The sequence below is a fragment of the Dreissena polymorpha genome, chromosome 5, assembly GCF_020536995.1.
Source record: "Dreissena polymorpha isolate Duluth1 chromosome 5, UMN_Dpol_1.0, whole genome shotgun sequence".
NCBI classification, from domain to species: Eukaryota; Metazoa; Mollusca; class Bivalvia; order Myida; family Dreissenidae; genus Dreissena; species Dreissena polymorpha.
In genome coordinates, this window is record NC_068359.1 from 118,047,919 (window position 1) to 118,064,892 (window position 16,974).

The 16,974-nt window shown below is 37.2% G+C and overlaps 2 protein-coding genes across 3 annotated transcripts in view; one reads left to right on the forward strand and one right to left on the reverse strand.

Annotated features, from left to right (window-relative positions):
- Nucleotides 1-16,974, reverse strand: part of LOC127832060 (uncharacterized) — a 194,152-nt gene that overhangs the window by 14,374 nt on the left and 162,804 nt on the right. The gene's annotated exons all lie outside the window — the stretch shown is intronic.
- LOC127832059 (triosephosphate isomerase-like) overlaps nt 1-16,974 on the forward strand; it is a 199,547-nt gene that overhangs the window by 4,176 nt on the left and 178,397 nt on the right. The window contains exons 4-6 of one of the 2 annotated variants that reach the window (XM_052357208.1): nt 1,038-1,170; nt 4,915-5,094; nt 7,985-8,896. The exons of the other annotated variant lie outside the window; for it this stretch is intronic. Coding sequence (XP_052213168.1) covers nt 1,038-1,170; nt 4,915-5,094; nt 7,985-8,103 — 432 coding nt within the window. The 3' untranslated portion in view covers nt 8,104-8,896. Of the gene's footprint in view, nt 1-1,037; nt 1,171-4,914; nt 5,095-7,984; nt 8,897-16,974 lie in introns of those variants that run through there. 2 annotated transcript variants of the gene reach the window in all.

The following is a 16,974-nucleotide window of genomic DNA, read 5'->3' on the forward strand; positions in this document are numbered from 1 at the left end:
GAGTATTTGTCAATTCGATTAATTGAGTATCATTGCATACTGAAAATATGAAATATAACACTTTGAAAACAAAACACTGACTAGAACTGCTTAAACTTTGAACACAGTTTTGAAAACATGAGTAGTACCAATAAAATCCTTGAGTATGCAACTTGAGGCTCCATGTTTGTTGATAAGTTGCACAATCATTGTCGTAAAGATAAACAAAAAATAAATTCTATCTGCTAATCCTTTGTGTGTATGTTTGAGCATCAAATCACTCGTATTTACTTAAATAAACATTAAACAACCATCAAAAGATTTTTCAATTCAATGTTGTAAATATTCAACCGGTGCCCACCATTTTTGTTGATAATCTTACTGTGTAACATAGTGGGTGGGGTTAACATGATGAAAAATGCTGGAATAAGGAGAAGAACATTTAAATATAGGGGTTTAAGATGATTAAACTTTTAAACTCGAAACCACGTTGTTTGTATTTGTCAAATATTCGGTTCGGGAGGTGGCGAATAACGAATACGATTCGTCCACAGCCGTATTCGAGTAATTCAAATATTCGAATGTATCGTTTCAGCCCTATAATTTTCCCCTTTTCCTAAAAAACAACGCGTTTTTTCCCTTTGGATGGACCCCGCCACCATTCCCCTATAGGTGAAAAAAAAACACTGAAACTCTTCAAAATCAATGAACATAAGTTAAAAACTATGAAATATTTGCCATCCTTGGTAAGACATTAAATTTTGAGAGGAGATATATGTACGGAATATAACATGACTGGTGATCTGCAGGTTGTGTAGTAGAAGTTGAACTTTGTAAGGGTTGATTTTTTATAACACAATGTTTAGCCTTTCTTAGATTGACTGATAATTCTGCCAACTGCTTATATGACTGCTTATAGTAGAGAAGATATTAAAAATAATAACAATATAACATTTGTAAAAATACAACAATAACAATTGATCAAGTTCTTTTAAATAATATGTATTGCACAGTAGTATGCATGCCCAATTAAATGACCTTTCTATTTTCCTGTGCAGCTTATCGGTGAGAAGACCCAGTTTGCACTGAAGTCTGGGCTGAAGGTGATTGCATGTATCGGGGAAAAGCTAGACGAGCGAGAAGCTGGCCACACTGAGGCTGTCTGCTTCAGGCAAACCCAGGCAATCATAGGTCAGTATAGGAGGCTGTCTGCTTCATGCAATCATAGGTCAGTATAGGAGGCAGCCTGCTTCGTGCAATCATAGGTCATTCCACAAGACTGTCTGCTTCAGGCAAACCCAGGCAATCATAGGTCAGTATAGGAGGCTGTCTGCTTCAGGCAATCATAGGTCAGTATATGAGACTGTCTGCTTCAGGCAAACCTGGGCAATCATAGGTCAGTATATGAGACTGTCTGCTTCAGGCAAACCAGGCAATAATAGGTCATTATATAAAACTGTCGGCTTTAGGCAAACCCAGGTTATCACAGGTCAGTATATAACACTTATGGCTTCAGACAAACCCAGGCAATCATAGGTCAGTATATAAAACTGTCTGCTTTAGGCAAACGCAGGCAATCATAGGTCAGTATATGAGACAGTCTGCTTCAGGCAAACCCAGACAATCATAGGTCAGTATATGAGACTGTCTGCTTTAGGCAAACCCAGGCAATCATAGGTCAGTATATGAGACAGTCTGCTTCAGGCAAACTCAGGCAATCATATGTCAGAATATGAGACTGTCTGCTGCAGGCAAACCAGGCAAACCCAGACAATTATAGGTCAGTATATAAGACAGTCTGCTGCTGGCAAACCCAGGCAATCATAGGTCAGTATAGGAGTCTGTCTGCTTCAGGCAAACCCAGGCAATCATAGGTCAGTATATGAGACTGTCTGCCTCAGGCAATCATAGGTCAGTATAGGAGGCTGTCTGCTTCAGACAAACCCAATCAATCATAGGTAAGTATAGCAGTCTGTCTGCTTCAGGCAAACACAGGCAATTATCGGTCAGTATATAAGACTGCCTGCTTCAGGCAAACCCAGACAATCATAGGACAGTATATGGGACCGTCAGCTTCAGGCAAGCCCAGGCAATCATATGTCAGTATATGAGACTGTCTGCTTCAGGCAAACTCAGGCAATCATAGGTCAGTATATGAGACAGTCTGCTTCAGGCAAACCCAGGCAATCATAGGTCAGTATATGAGACTGTCTGCTTCAGGCAAGCCCAGGCAATCATAGGTCAGTATATGAGACTGTCTGCTGCAGGCAAACCCAGGCAATCCATAGGTCAGTAGAGGAGACTGTCTGCTGCAGGCAAACACAGGCAATCATAGATCAGTATATGAGACTGTCTGCTGCAGGCAAACACAGGCAATCATAGGTTAGTATATGAGACAGTCTGCTTCAGGTGAACCCAGACAATCATAGGTCAGTATATGAGACTGTCTGCTTCAGGCAATCAAAGGGCAAACCCAGGCAATCATAGGTCAGTATATGAGTCTGTCTGCTTCATGCAAGCCCAGACATTCATAGGTCAGTATATGAGACTGTCTGCTTCAGGCAAACCCAGGCAATCATAGGTCAGTATATAAGACTGTCTGCTTCAGGCAAACCCAGGCAATCATATATCAGTATATAAGACTGTCTGCTTCAGGCAAACACAGGCAATAATATGTCAGTATATAAGACTGTCTGCTTAAGAAAAAGCCAAGCAATCATAGGTCAGTGTAGGAGGAATGGGTTTATTTGATAAAAGAACATTTTTATTCCCGACTGTCACCTAGAGTCTGACTTGGAGAACATGGTTAGCTTATGAAACAGTCAGACCCATAGAGACAGGGTTTGCATAATAGAATAGTTAAAATATATGTGAGATAGGGCCTTAAAAGGACATTTTCACAGATTTTGAGTGTTTTCATGAGATGTTTTTAATTTATAAATGTAAACATCAGAACTTAAAAGTTTTGTTATAAAACAAAAATAAAATTAAAGACATAAAAAATTACTCTACTCCTGGGCTCAAACCACTCCACTCCTGGGCTCAAACCACTCCACTCCTGGGCTCAAACCACTCCACTCTGGGCTCAAACCACTCCACTCCTGGGCTCAAACCACTCCACTCCTGGGCTCAAACCACTCCACTCCTGGGCTCAAACCACTCCACTCCTGGGCTCAAACCACTCCACTCCTGGGCTCAAACCACTCCGCTCCTGGGCTCAAACCACTCCACTCCTGGGCTCAAACCACTCCACTCCTGGGCTCAAACCACTCCACTCCTGGGCTCAAACCACTCCACTCCTGGGCTCAAACCACTCCACTCCTGGGCTCAAACCACTCCACTCCTGGGCTCAAACCACTCCACTCCTGGGCTCAAACCACTCCACTCCTGGGCTCAAACCACTCCACTCCTGGGCTCAAACCACTCCACTCCTGGGCTCAAACCACTCCACTCCTGGGCTCAAACCACTCCACTCCTGGGCTCAAACCACTCTACTCCTGGGCTCAAACCACTCCACTCCTGTGCTCAAACCACTCCACTCCTGGGCTCAAACCACTGACCCTTGGAGTAAAAGACTAGCACTTCAACCTCTCAGCGGGCTGTGCCTACTTTCTACAGAAAGTATTAAAGGGGCCTTTTCACAGATTTTGGCATTTTTTAACTTATTCATTAAATGCTTTATATCAATAAATGTAAACATTGGAGCGTAAAAGCTCAAGAATAAAATTTAAAAAAGGAAAAGAACATTGCCCGGACCAGGTTTCGAACCAGTGACCCCTGGAGTCCTGCCTTAGTCCTGAAGTAAAAACGCTTTAGCCTACTGAGCTATTCCGCCCAGTACACATATTTGACGTATTTTATACCTAATATAAGCAATCTTCGTAGTTTCACAAAATTTAACGACAAAAACAGAACTCTCCAAATTATTCAATCGTTTCGCGTTGCAACGCTTTATAGTTTTTAGGTTTTAAAATCGTCAAAAGATGCATATAATGGCTATATTAGACCATGGTAAATGTTCAGTATTACTGTTTCCTCACAGATATCATAACTAAAACGAAAATGTGCGAATCTGAAACACCTTTTTTAAATTTTGTCAATTTACCAAAGCGTGAAAAGATCCCTTTAAAGCCTAATGTAAGCAATCTTTATAATATCCCAAACTATATAACAATCACAACAGAACTTTTAAAATTATACAATCGTTTTGTGTCTTTAAATCTTTATTTTAAGTCTTCATTGTTTACTTTTCAGTATTACTGTTACCTAGCAAAAACATATATTGTCATTTTTTTATACATGAAAAGGTTCCTTTTAAAATTTTATCTACTGGTATACTTGATTTGATTTAAGAATACTTTTTTAAATGATTATGCTTTTGGTTCTCATTTTGGCAGTGCCGTTATTACCGTATGTTTCATTATTGGACCTAATGTAAATCTTAAATGCTATAGCACTGATAAAGCATCTACAAATATACTCTATTTATTTCCAGAGTGTATATAATAATGCAAATAGGCAAACATAGTGATAACCTGTAACCAGTCTTACTCTTGGGGACTTGGCTCACTTTATAACATAATATTTTCATTTGCAGACTGTATCGAGGAATCAGAATGGGAGAACATAGTTATAGCCTTTAAACCAGTCTGGCCCATATCAACTTGGTTTACTTTATTTTAAAACAAACCAGATAAAAACAGCCTATAAACCTGTCTGACCCCTAGCAGCTTGGTTTATTTTGTTTCCAGACTGTATCCAGGAATCTGACTGGGGTAACAACTTGATAGCCTTTAAACCAGTCTGGCCCACAGCAACTTGGTTTACATGTACTTTATTTATAACAAACCAGATAGAAATAGCCTATAAATCAGTGTGGCCCATAGCAACTTGGTTTACTTTATTTATAACAAACCAGACATATTTTGTTTGCAGACTGTATCCAGGAATCCGACTGGGGGAACATAGTGATAGCCTATGAGCCGGTATGGGCCATTGGGACTGGAAAGACAGCCTCCCCGGAGCAGGCACAGGAGGTGCATGATACACTTAGGAAGTGGCTGGCAGACAAGGTGTCCCCTAGTGTAGCCAGCAGTGTCAGGATTATATACGGAGGTAACATAGCTACCCTGATATCAACATTTTCTTTATCCATATTTACTGTACAACACATACATTCTTCACATTTGATCAGTTGTGTGGGGTTTTATGAAGAAATTGTCATAGCCAAATGGAAATTTCTTGAGCAAAATTTGTAACTTGTTGCCATTTGCTAACTTGGCAAAAGGCAGAGCTGTGGTAATGCTGTTGATTATTTCCTGCACATAAGGTATAAAAAGAAATGCCTTTAGGTTGATATGTTTGCCTCTTTTTTGGTCAGTCTATCTGTCGGCAAACCACCGGCATGCTACAATATTTTTCAAGCTGTTGATTGTTGTAGTTATTTAATCACTATGAAGTGTGGATGTACAATACAAATGTCCAGCTGCACTGGATGGACTTTCTACTGAGTTATGTACCCTGAAGTTAACCATGCGCATTGCTGCAATCACTTTGACAAAAAGGAGCAGTGCTGTTAGTCGAATTTGTGATAAAGCTGAAGGTCCACAAACATGGATTGACTCTCATGTTGCTTTATCTCCTTTTGACAAAAGATGTTTGCTTGCTTAGCCCTTTTTATTTTTTGATACAGGAACATTTGCCCTCATTTTTGGGTGATAAGGCTTCATTTTGGAGACTTGGAGGGGTGATGAAATTTATATAAGATCAGTTGTGGACCAAAGTTGCATGATTTTAGAGAATTTTCAGATGGGACATTGCCTTCCAACGTTTTGGCTCTTTTATTAAGAGTAAAAAGTTTTTCCGTACAGAAATCATATTGTGTAAAATGTATGATATGCATTTGTTTACCCCAAAAAACAATTTAAAAAAACTATGTGCACATTATAAAAAATATTGTCATGCATATCAAAATCTATAAAATTCTTTATTTTTGATGACTCCCTGATGTAAAATGAGTTTAAGTAATATTGTATGATAATAAATAATAAATGTTATAATGCAACTTGGTAGAATGTGGAACATATCTTAACCCAACTCTAATCTTGGTCATGTGGGTCCAAAAACTAGGTCATCAGTTCGTATCTTATAAAAACCTTGTTACCATTCTAGATGCCACCTTTCTGACTAAATGTTGATGTGATTTTGCTTGAATGTTTGTCTTCACAATATGTAAGTCTTGAAAAACTCTTGGTCAAGTGGTTCCAAATACAAGGTCACCAGGTCAAATCTTACTTCAACTCAAGAGGCCTTAATTATAACTCAGTCGTGTGAGACTTTTCATAATGCATTTTTTAACAAAATAGATCAGGTTCTAATCTGGGTCATGTTTGTTAAAAACCCAGGGCAGTTAATGAATTCAAATACATGTATATGGAAACCGCTGAATCTTTCTAGAAATGAATTGAGCTGAGTGGTATGCAACATATGAGACAACTCTTATTTGTATGCAATATAGGATGGGCATAGTTACTCCCCTTTGACTGCAGTTTTATTCATGGTGATTTTATTTATGAGTGTGTGTCATATGTGTGTTATTGTTGTTGGATTCTTTATTTTGTTTATGCCCTCTCTTGAAAAAGGAGAAGGAGGCATTTAACCAATGCACTGCAAGTCGGAGCATAATATTCTATTTCAGTGATAACTTTGCCAAAAATCTATTGATTTTAAAATAACTTTGTGCAAATGCCCACTGTCATAAGATGACCTGTAACATGTAGCACCCATCTCACTATGTCAAAGAGCAAGGGCATACATGTACTTAGTTGGTAAAGGTAAAAAATGGACATAAAAAGCTTAAAATTCCTGTCTTATCTTAATTATTTGCAATGTTCTTTGGGATTTTGGAAGAACTTTGTAGGAATGTAAAGCATTATGTGACAAAGTGTTGCATGTATAACCTGTCTTTCTTCCTCAAAAGTCAAGGTGACAGATATACTAGTACATACAATTTGGTAAAACAAATTTTTTAAAAATTCTTTTCTCTTGCATAACTTTTCTATATATTGTTGAATTTTGAAATAGCAAGCCATTGGAGGTCGAGTAAAAAATGGTCTCAGAACCTCAGAGGTCAAGGTCACACTTAAATGCTCAATGATGAATTTTTGCCATACCACATCTTGTCCTTGCTCTTATACTATTGTTCACCGATCAAGCTATTTAAAGATAACATACATGAATTTCATGGCGATCATGCGGACACAGCATTTCATGTGTAAAACCTATCCCTTGTTCTAAGAGTTCAGTATCTAATTTTGATTGAAAAAACATCTAGTCTTATTGATTACCTTGAGGAAACTAAGTGTCTCATGTATCACCTTTTTCATCGCTTTAATGTAATGGTCATATTTAGAGGTCAAAAGTCCTATTTGTTCGAGCTTTTGTTTGACACAAGCAGAGTTTTGATCTACAAGTGGAATGTTGTGGCATCCATGCTAAATTGACTTATGTCTTGTTCTTTTATGTCTATCTTTTTGTTCTATTACTAAATTCCTATTTCTGTCAGGTCAAGTTTTCAACAGTGTCTTTTAACTTGTTCAGGCCCATCATGACCCTCTTGTTTATTATTATTGCCATTTGCACATTCAGTGAATGGCCAAATGATTAAAATTTATATAAACAAAGTAAGACTCAAGTTGTATCAAAAAGGGATCACTTCAATGTTCTTTATTTAAGACAAACTACGTAATGTCCTACATTAAAACACATAACACATGACAAACAAGTCATAAATGAAAAAAAAACTGGACATTGCCTACAACAGTCAATTGAAAGCAAAGCATTCACATTTGGTGGTTAAAACCAGTAAAATTTGCCCAAAACTTCACACTTAGCCAAGAGCTTTTTTCTTAAATGGCACAGTTTCACAGTGCAAAACACAAAAAGACATATATCCGTGAATTAAGCTGGAAATACCTACTCAGTTTCAATATTTTTTCCTTTCCAGGTTCAGTGACTGCCGCTAATGCGAAAGATCTTGGAAAAAAGCCAGACATTGACGGTTTTCTCGTTGGAGGAGCCTCACTAAAGCCTGACTTTATTCAAATTGTGAAAGCTAGAGCATAAACTGTACAATAAACATTTTAGGGAAGATTTAATGATTGATATGAATGGAGTTTTTATTAATTAAAGCTTTTGAACAAGAATTGTATGTATACATGTTTCTCACAATCTTTTACTGGGTGATAGTTCCTTAAATTTTTACCGCAGCATAAGGCAAATTAAATTAAAATAAAATGTATAGTGTGATGTTTCTGGACATATTGTATTATGTGTTCAACTTAATTAACTTATTACCCATTGCTGTTTTGAAAAACATGTGTTTTTGTATCAAATAGGTGCTCAAGACAAAGGCATTTTTATTAATATATCATTTTTGTATTATAGTTCTTATTAAATGGTTAATTCACCTAAACGTTCGACTACATTTAAGGGAAATACTGCTGATATGGCCCGTAAATGACATATAAAGTGACTTTAAAAATGACTCACTCCGTTTGTTTATCTTTCTTTACCTTACTGAATGAGCAAGATATATCCTAGAATAGGGATGTAAACATTTGATTTAACAACAAGGATATAATTGAAGTAATTAAATTGAAATACTAGTATATGGATTATTGACTTTTCTATTCTACTGTAAATAGTTTTATAATCAATTGCTGTTGTTGTTTCTCCAAACAAACATATTTTACTAAATAGTATCATTCGTTTATGTATTTCGAAGTATGGGGTCTTTCCGCAACTGAGGCTGCATTATGTGAGGACCTGGAGTGCGTCCCAGCACCACTACCTCTTTTACTTACTTCACTCAAGAAAGTTAAGCCGAAGTTTGATTCATAAATGGTATTTCCAGCTATTGCTTGTTTGTGTTTTAACTTAAATTTTTCAATTTTTTGCGTGGTCGGAGTACTCACCTGTTTGGTATGGTGACCATCAACCAACTTCACATGCTTCCGGAAACAGGGACTGAACCCAGATCACCTAGGTGAGAAGCGCGTGTACCTACAACTGCGCTTAAGTCCAAGCCCAAGGCATTATTTCCTCAGCAAATCCTACAAACGCATCGCAGACCTGAATGATGATCTTATGTGCGACCACAAAGCCATAAATCCCACAGTGGTAACTGACTGTCACAGATGTTAAGTACCGCAATGTTTTAGCAAACTTTGCAAGATTGAACCTTTTAGATACTTCCTGCAGTTTAACTTCTTTGGTTTGATTCTTTGCTTAATACATGTGAGGATCTTTTGGTATATCTATTAGCCCATGTGCAGGATATTAAAGAAGTGTTTTGCGTCTTTTTTCTTCAGTTCGCCCATCAGTTTTTCGTTATCAACCAGACCTGGTCATCTGGCGAGCCATTGTCTGACCCAGATGGTTCTCCTTTCATTCTATTAACTGGTTTAGATAAATATTGTTCGCGAATTTTCTATTTCTGTCGTAGCTTCGCTGTAGTAATCAGGATACTATATTCAACCTGAGCTTGTTGCAGAAGAAGCTGGCATCTCGTCAGGATCAGCTTGTCCCCCAGGCGTCATCTCATCGCCCATGTTGCATTGTCGGTAGCACAGGATACAACAGTACAACTGCCGTCACAGTCCTTGAAGGACAGGGGTCTGAAATGTGTTCCAGGACTGTCAAGGACGCACATGGACAACCAAGGCATAAATACGGTTGTCCCTGGACCCTATGCGACAGTCCCCGGACGCCACACGGAAGCTACATGGATCATCCAAGACGGTGCTATCATCCCGGATCGTCATGGATCAACATGGCGTTTTTGAACTTCCCAAAACTGCTGTGTTGGCCTCCCGGAGCGCCAAGGACATTCCCGGATGCCCCAGGACCTACACGGCAGCTAGGCGGTTCACATGCCGGATCATTCCGGATATGATCCGTGCTGAACCGGCATTTGTATGGGACTGGTGCTTTACCGGGCAGTTCTGAAATTGAAGAATTATTTTATTATCAGCATTCCCCAATTTGCAGTTTGCTTCTTGCATTGTGCTTTACTGGAGTCGTGTCAAACTGTCACACAAACTGTCACGCCAGTGCTGTTATTTCAAGTACATAAGACAAGATATGTACCACTGCTTGGACTGTTACTTGCCATGCAGGTATGTTGCACCTGAGGAGTAAGAGCTTATCCCGCTAATTGGATGCCACACTAGCCCCGAGAGACCACGCGATAAGGAGACGATAAGAATTGAACGTTGAGGTAAATTTACACGCTGTCGTTCCAGCGTATTTTTAGTGGTCTTAAGGGGTTTTAGAATAGACGAAAAATGCAAGCTATTTTTTCGACAAAAATAAGAAATCCACGATTTTAATACAACGTGTATGCTCGATTTGACGAATGGACTGGGGTGTATTGAGGGAGTAAATGTAGCGCGTACCAAAACTTTGGGAAACACGGGATGTTCAAAGACACCATCGAATGTCAACCATATGTTAAATTACACTGAAAAAGCAAGAGCTCTAATTGCTAGCTCAGTTTCAAACTTATATTCTGCCGTTAAGAATTGAAACCGGAAGGTACGTTGGTAAATACCGGTAGCCGAAAAGCCCGTGTACGCGTTGAAGACGAGGAACAATTACAATATTAGCCGCGTCACATGATATTAAAAAGTAGCAACAGTGGTAATATTGTGAAACTGGTCTATTGTCCCTTTAGATAAATTTCTCAGAGCTGTATTGCTTTGTACGTATGCCGTACCATAATATGTTGTGGTTCGGCGCTATATATTTGCACCACTTTTAATATGATGACTTTGCCGAAAATCTTTCTATGCATTATTTTTTTTTTATTTTCACGTGTTCATCTAATTTTTATATCAAAGATACAATTGTTCGAATTGGTTAAAATATATTCAGGCGAAAGACTTCAAATATGTTTTGTTGTTATAACTCTAATATACAAAAGCCTACATGACAAAAATATGTGACATGAAATTTGGTATTCAAATGTTTAGAAAGTCAGTCGCAATTTTACTTTATAAACGAACGAAACCTAAATGTATTGACGAATGTCAAATTAAAATTCGGACTTGCCGGAGGCTCAAATATATCGCTTCCGTGTCAATTCGTTGTCATATTCATGGTATATAGAGGGCGGAAGTTTGTTTTTATTTTGTGATTAATGAAGATAATTATAATGTAGTTATAATTTCGATTTGAAATTATGTGTTAAATTTTAAATACCCCTGATTGTATCATTTTAGTTCATTTGTTGAACGGTGCGCCTGAATACAACTACGGGACCTGCAAACATGTTTACTGAAGTATTTTGCTCCTGGTTTGTGTTTCTATGTTTCGTGTACTTCCTATCGACAGTGCTGAGTGCAACGTTTGTGACACCGTTTAACACATTTGCACTCGATGAAAAACATAAGTGGAACTGTCGAATCATCGACTTCGTCAACGGGTTTGTGAACAGCGGGTTCGGTTTCTGGGCGACGTTCATCGACTCGGAACTGAGAGTGGACGTAGTGCATTCAACAACTTGGGGAAGTGTTGTCGCTGTTGACATTGCCTTTGCCTTTTTCACATTCGAACTCACTATGGACCTTGTAGCAAATGTATTTTTGGGAAAGAGAAACAAAATGGTGACGCTGCATCATAGTATTACCACTTTCAGCTACGCATTGTTTAGCTACCATGGACAATGCCATTACTTTGCAGCACGGCTGCTACTTTTGGACATGGTTTTATTACCTCAAAGCGTCTTTTCAAATCTCCAGCAATTGGGTATGCGAAATAGTAAGCCCAGTAAAATTTGTACATACGTTTTAGCGTTTTGTTACCACAGTCGATCACTATGTGAGTGGTATGCGCTTAGCGTGTTTTTCGACAACTACGAACACGTAATAAATGAAGGACCGGCAGTCTTGGTTTGGATTAATCTGACCCTAATTGGACTTTTAACTCTGATAATGACCCCATATTGGACTTCAGGGGCATGGCGTCTTATTCTAGAAGGAAGATTTATGTCTGACAAAATGTACATGTAAACATATTAAAAATCATATTGCATTTCATAACAAATCCGAGATTTAGCGTATACATGTAGTATTTTGCAGTGGTATAGGTTATGCCTTTTAAATTTAATTTAGTTTTACATAATATTTATTAATGTAATACATTTAAATTAATAAAAAAGTATGTGTTATTATCGTTGTGTTTGAAGATATTAGTATGAGTAAGCTATTAAACTGGGACGTATTTGCTTGTATTGGTCACTGTATTTGTAGGGTGGATCTGGGTTGTCCCAGAAAAGCGAGACGCGGTCCTAGGGTTTTTATATAGATCCAAAATAAAAAAAACTTTAAAATAGAAACAACATGTACCTGATACCAATCGGAAACATAGATTTAAGACTGTGGGAGATCTCTGTTATCTCGCGACCCTCTGTTATATGGGATAGCGCGCGATACTTGAGACTGTGTGAGATCTCTGTTATCTCGCGACCCTCTGTTATATGGGATAGCGCGCGATACTTGAGCGAGTACGTCAGCGTAATCCTACTAAACATCTCCACGGAGCGTATATTGAGTCCATCTTATGATCTAGAGTCCTCGACAACTCCTATGAATATGAGGTCATAAGAATCGGTTGATTACGTCTTATTATTTGGACTACTAATAAACATGAGTGTATGCCTTCGCTGAGTTTATTTTAAGGGAAGTGAAACGTGAATCAATTGTTAGATATTTTATTACAGCTTTAATATTTTACCGGTAAGTTATATTATGATACTACATACATGAGATGTTTCTAGGCATCAATATTATGCGACAAATCGTAAGATTTAAGGCTGAGTTAGCGCTGTACAAAGTACACCTTTAAGTATCTCATTAACATATATCTTTAAGGAAGGAAACAATAATAATTGTAATGGTGAAATAAAAATCTAAGTCTTATGTTACTTTATATCCGAATATATTCATTTGCGCACTTATGTAAGATTTCAAGCCGAGGTATACTTTTTATTGAAAAGTGCATAGCTGCCCTTGTTAAAAATGTCTATCAGTATATTCCTAGTTAACGCAAGTTTCATTTTAAGTTACTTAAAACGGTTAAGTCGGAAATACATGTGTATTTAACTGAAATCGTTCTAAAGATACTCAGTAGCGAAACTGTGTAAGATTTTAAGTCGAAACAAACTATTTTATTGAAAAGTTCATATCTGCCTTTGCGTGAAGCATTATTTTGCATAAATAAATCATTCATATCTAAAGTTTGCGAAAATTAATCGTTGTGATTCAGTCTCAATCTTTTCTAGTGTACCATATGGTTAATACATAGAGGATATTTGTTGAATTCGATGGAATATCGATTTTATTTCACGAGTGATCATATAAAATAATATTTTCACGAGAGACGCAGCCACGAGTGAAAATATGTATTTTTGATGATCACAAGTGAATTAAAATCGATATTCCATCGAATCCAACAAATTTATTTTCTATTTATTTTATGCTTTTTTAACCGTTTATTTACATTTTAAAAGAGTTCAATTGGATAATTTCTCTGGATTTATGACGTTATTTCGTCGAAAAAATGACGTCATTTCACAGTTTAACAGTGAAAAATATCGCTATTTTTCACTGTTATTTTTCACTTTTTAAAACAGTGAAATACCAGTTTTATTTCACTGATATTTCTCTATAAACCACCGGAAAGCATAAAATAAACTGATTTATTTCTTTTAATTTTTCGCTATTAAGACTTAATTTTAACAAAAAACAAATCACTACTTACGGTTAATCTATTCAAGAAAGATAATCGTTAGTCGTGAATAAACCTCTATGACAGGGACACGAACAGGACACAGCTTTCGTAAATCACAGAACAAAAATAATAGATCATAACAAATAAAGATAATTTGAAAACTACGTATTTATGTATTTTGTTCAATTAAGCAACATTAATTACTTGTATCACAGTCATCATAAACATTGTTTATTGTGTAGTACGAAACTTGTTCGTAGGGCTTACATCTATTTGACAAAAAACATTTAGAAGATTATTTTAAGTTTTATCAAACAAGTCGTAAAACTGCGCATTTAGTTTACATACTGTGTCACTGTGACAGGTTTTAACCTAAGGCATATTTATTTAACTTTTCCAAAATCACTATGCAACTTATGGCATGTATAATGTTATTTATTACTGAATTCCTTAAAAGATCTTGCCTTAGTATGATCGATATTTTTTATTTATCGTAATATTTGAAAGTATATATGTGCACGTTCATAAAGTAATTTTACCTAAAAAATTAAAGTTAATTTTTAGCAACCTGCACGCACATATTTAAAGACATGCTTTCAGAAGTATTTTGTTCCTGGTTCACGTCGCTCTGTTTCATGTCCGTGCGATCGACAGCAGCGCTAAGCGAATCGTAATATTTATGACTGAGTAAGCTCTGTTAAAAGTACGCCTTTAAGTACCGGTGCCACGTTTGCTTAAAGGTTGCATATAATTTTAAATAAGAAAAAAGGATAATTGTAAAGGTGAAATAAAAATCAAATTCTGATGTGATTGTATTTCCGGTTATATTCATAAGCGCACCTCACGTTTGTAAGACTTCAGGCAGATGCATACTTTTTTTTTAAAAGTTCATAGCTGCCCTTGTTCAAAATTCATATTTCTTTCAGTATATTCTCAAGAAAGCAACATTTTAAAATGTAACATATGTACCGGTCGCCGTGGCCTAGTGGATAAGGCATCCGCCTCGGGATCGGGAGGTCGAAGGTTCGAGCTTCATGGAGAGCTTTTGTCGAAGGATGGCTGTTTGTTATGGACTTGTTCCGATATGGCCGGTTCGTGAGCCGCGAGCTCGTTAAAAATGAATGGTTACCGACTACTATCTGCCTGACGCCTGGCATTGTGATAGAAGATGGGAGGTAGATGGTATACACGCAAACAGTGTCTCATCACTCAAATTGGCTGGCCCTTTCAATAGGGGTGACACTATAATAAAAAAGACCTTTACCTTTACTTTTTTGTTAAATATTTGAAGTCGATAATAAATAATGTGTATTGGAGATAATTGAAACTTTACAAGATATAAGGTCGCTACAGACTATTTTATTAAACATTGTAACCATACATCATCGACATGATATTTTAGAATGTTTGTTATAATGAATTTCGTTCCTTGTCTGAAGATAATACGTACATTTTTTATCTACGAAAATTTTCATATTGCCAAACTCCTAACAAGTCCGCTTGAATAGCAATCCAATCATGAACACGAGATGAACTGTTTGGGATGACATATATATATATATATATATATATATATATATATATATATATTATACATGCAGATCTTAGCGAGTGATTACTTTTTGGAAATCAATCTAATAGCAAAGACATTTGCTGATATAGTCAATACTTTTAAATTTGGGGTCCGTATGTTGGATAGGGCAAATTCAAGCAATAAACAATACAGTATAGCATGTTTGAGGCTTTTTTAATCTGTAAAATATATATTTGTATTATGTCGTTTCTGTCAACTTTGACCATATCTTGCTCTTTTCGATTTCTGTGAACGGGATTAATTAATCGAAATGTTAAAAAACGTTAGTATTTCTACACCATTCAGTCCGCACAGGCTAATCAGGGACGACACTTTTCGCCTTAACTGAATTTTTCTTAGAAGATACGTTCTTTAAACAGAACATATCAGAAAAGCGGAAGTTTCGTCCCTTATTAGTCTGCACGGATTGCACATACTTATCTGGGACGACACTTTACGCACATGAATTAAACCCCATTTAACAGTGAATGACTTATATTTAAGCATAAATTACATCAATCATGGTGATTATTTACATTTATGACTGATGCTTATTCTAATATGCTTCATGACAATTCTAACATGCTTGTTGTATATTTGTTTATACTTTATGAGTGTTGTAACATGTTTGACGACTGTTCAATGTTTGTGTGGTCATTATTCCCGATTCACGATTGCATAACAAATAATTTAACTGTCATAAATGTGTACTTTTAAATTTTAACAAAACGTGGTGAAAGTGTAAGTTAGCAACAAGCAGTTAGTAGAATGCAACTATAAGCCGCATTCAAGTTGGCAAAGTATGGCAGCAGGTGAAATACGTTTATGTCCAGTATGTTGAATACATCACTTTTCGGATAAAGGGAAAACAGTTGCAAATTAGTTGCCTTTGTTTTACAATAGTCATTACACTTTATACGTAAAGTATTTAGACCAATAGGCCTACTGGGTACGCAAGAACTTGACTGCCATTAATGATTTTGATATTGATAAGTTGCAATTGGCACTCAAGAAAATGTACATGTATACAGGACATAACGAAGCTCCTGTGTTTGAAGTATGGTCTATTCCTAGTCCAAATCTTTACTGGAAACGTTATCTACCGATGAACATTGTATATAGACCTCATATTTATACAGCAGAACTCCCATAGCAACAGACCTGCGCGTGTAACTATTAGTTATCGGTAGTATGTTTATCAGGCTATAACTACAATGTATTAAGCACATTCTATTAACATATCATAGAACACAATGTTTTATCAAATTTGGAAAAAATAAAATAAATGTAATATAAACAGGTCAAATAGGGAATGGTTGCGCGGGCCGGGCTACCGAGCTTGCGAAGCCTTAAATATGGGCTGATTCTCGCGGCGCGCGGCTGAACGGCGGCTGTAGCCGGGACTCACTTATGGTAGGGGATGTCTCGCGGGCCTAGTCGGGCTACCGAGCTCGCGAGTCGTGATCGACGGGCTGTCTCTCTCGGGACCAAGGCATTTCTACATATGTAGGAGACACAAATGATTTTATTTCTCACGCGGCGTGCCTTGTCTCCCGTACAGTAGCTTATCGTCGCGGACCGGCGTTAGAGATCATTGACATCGGGCGCTTGTACAGATGGAGCCAGACTAG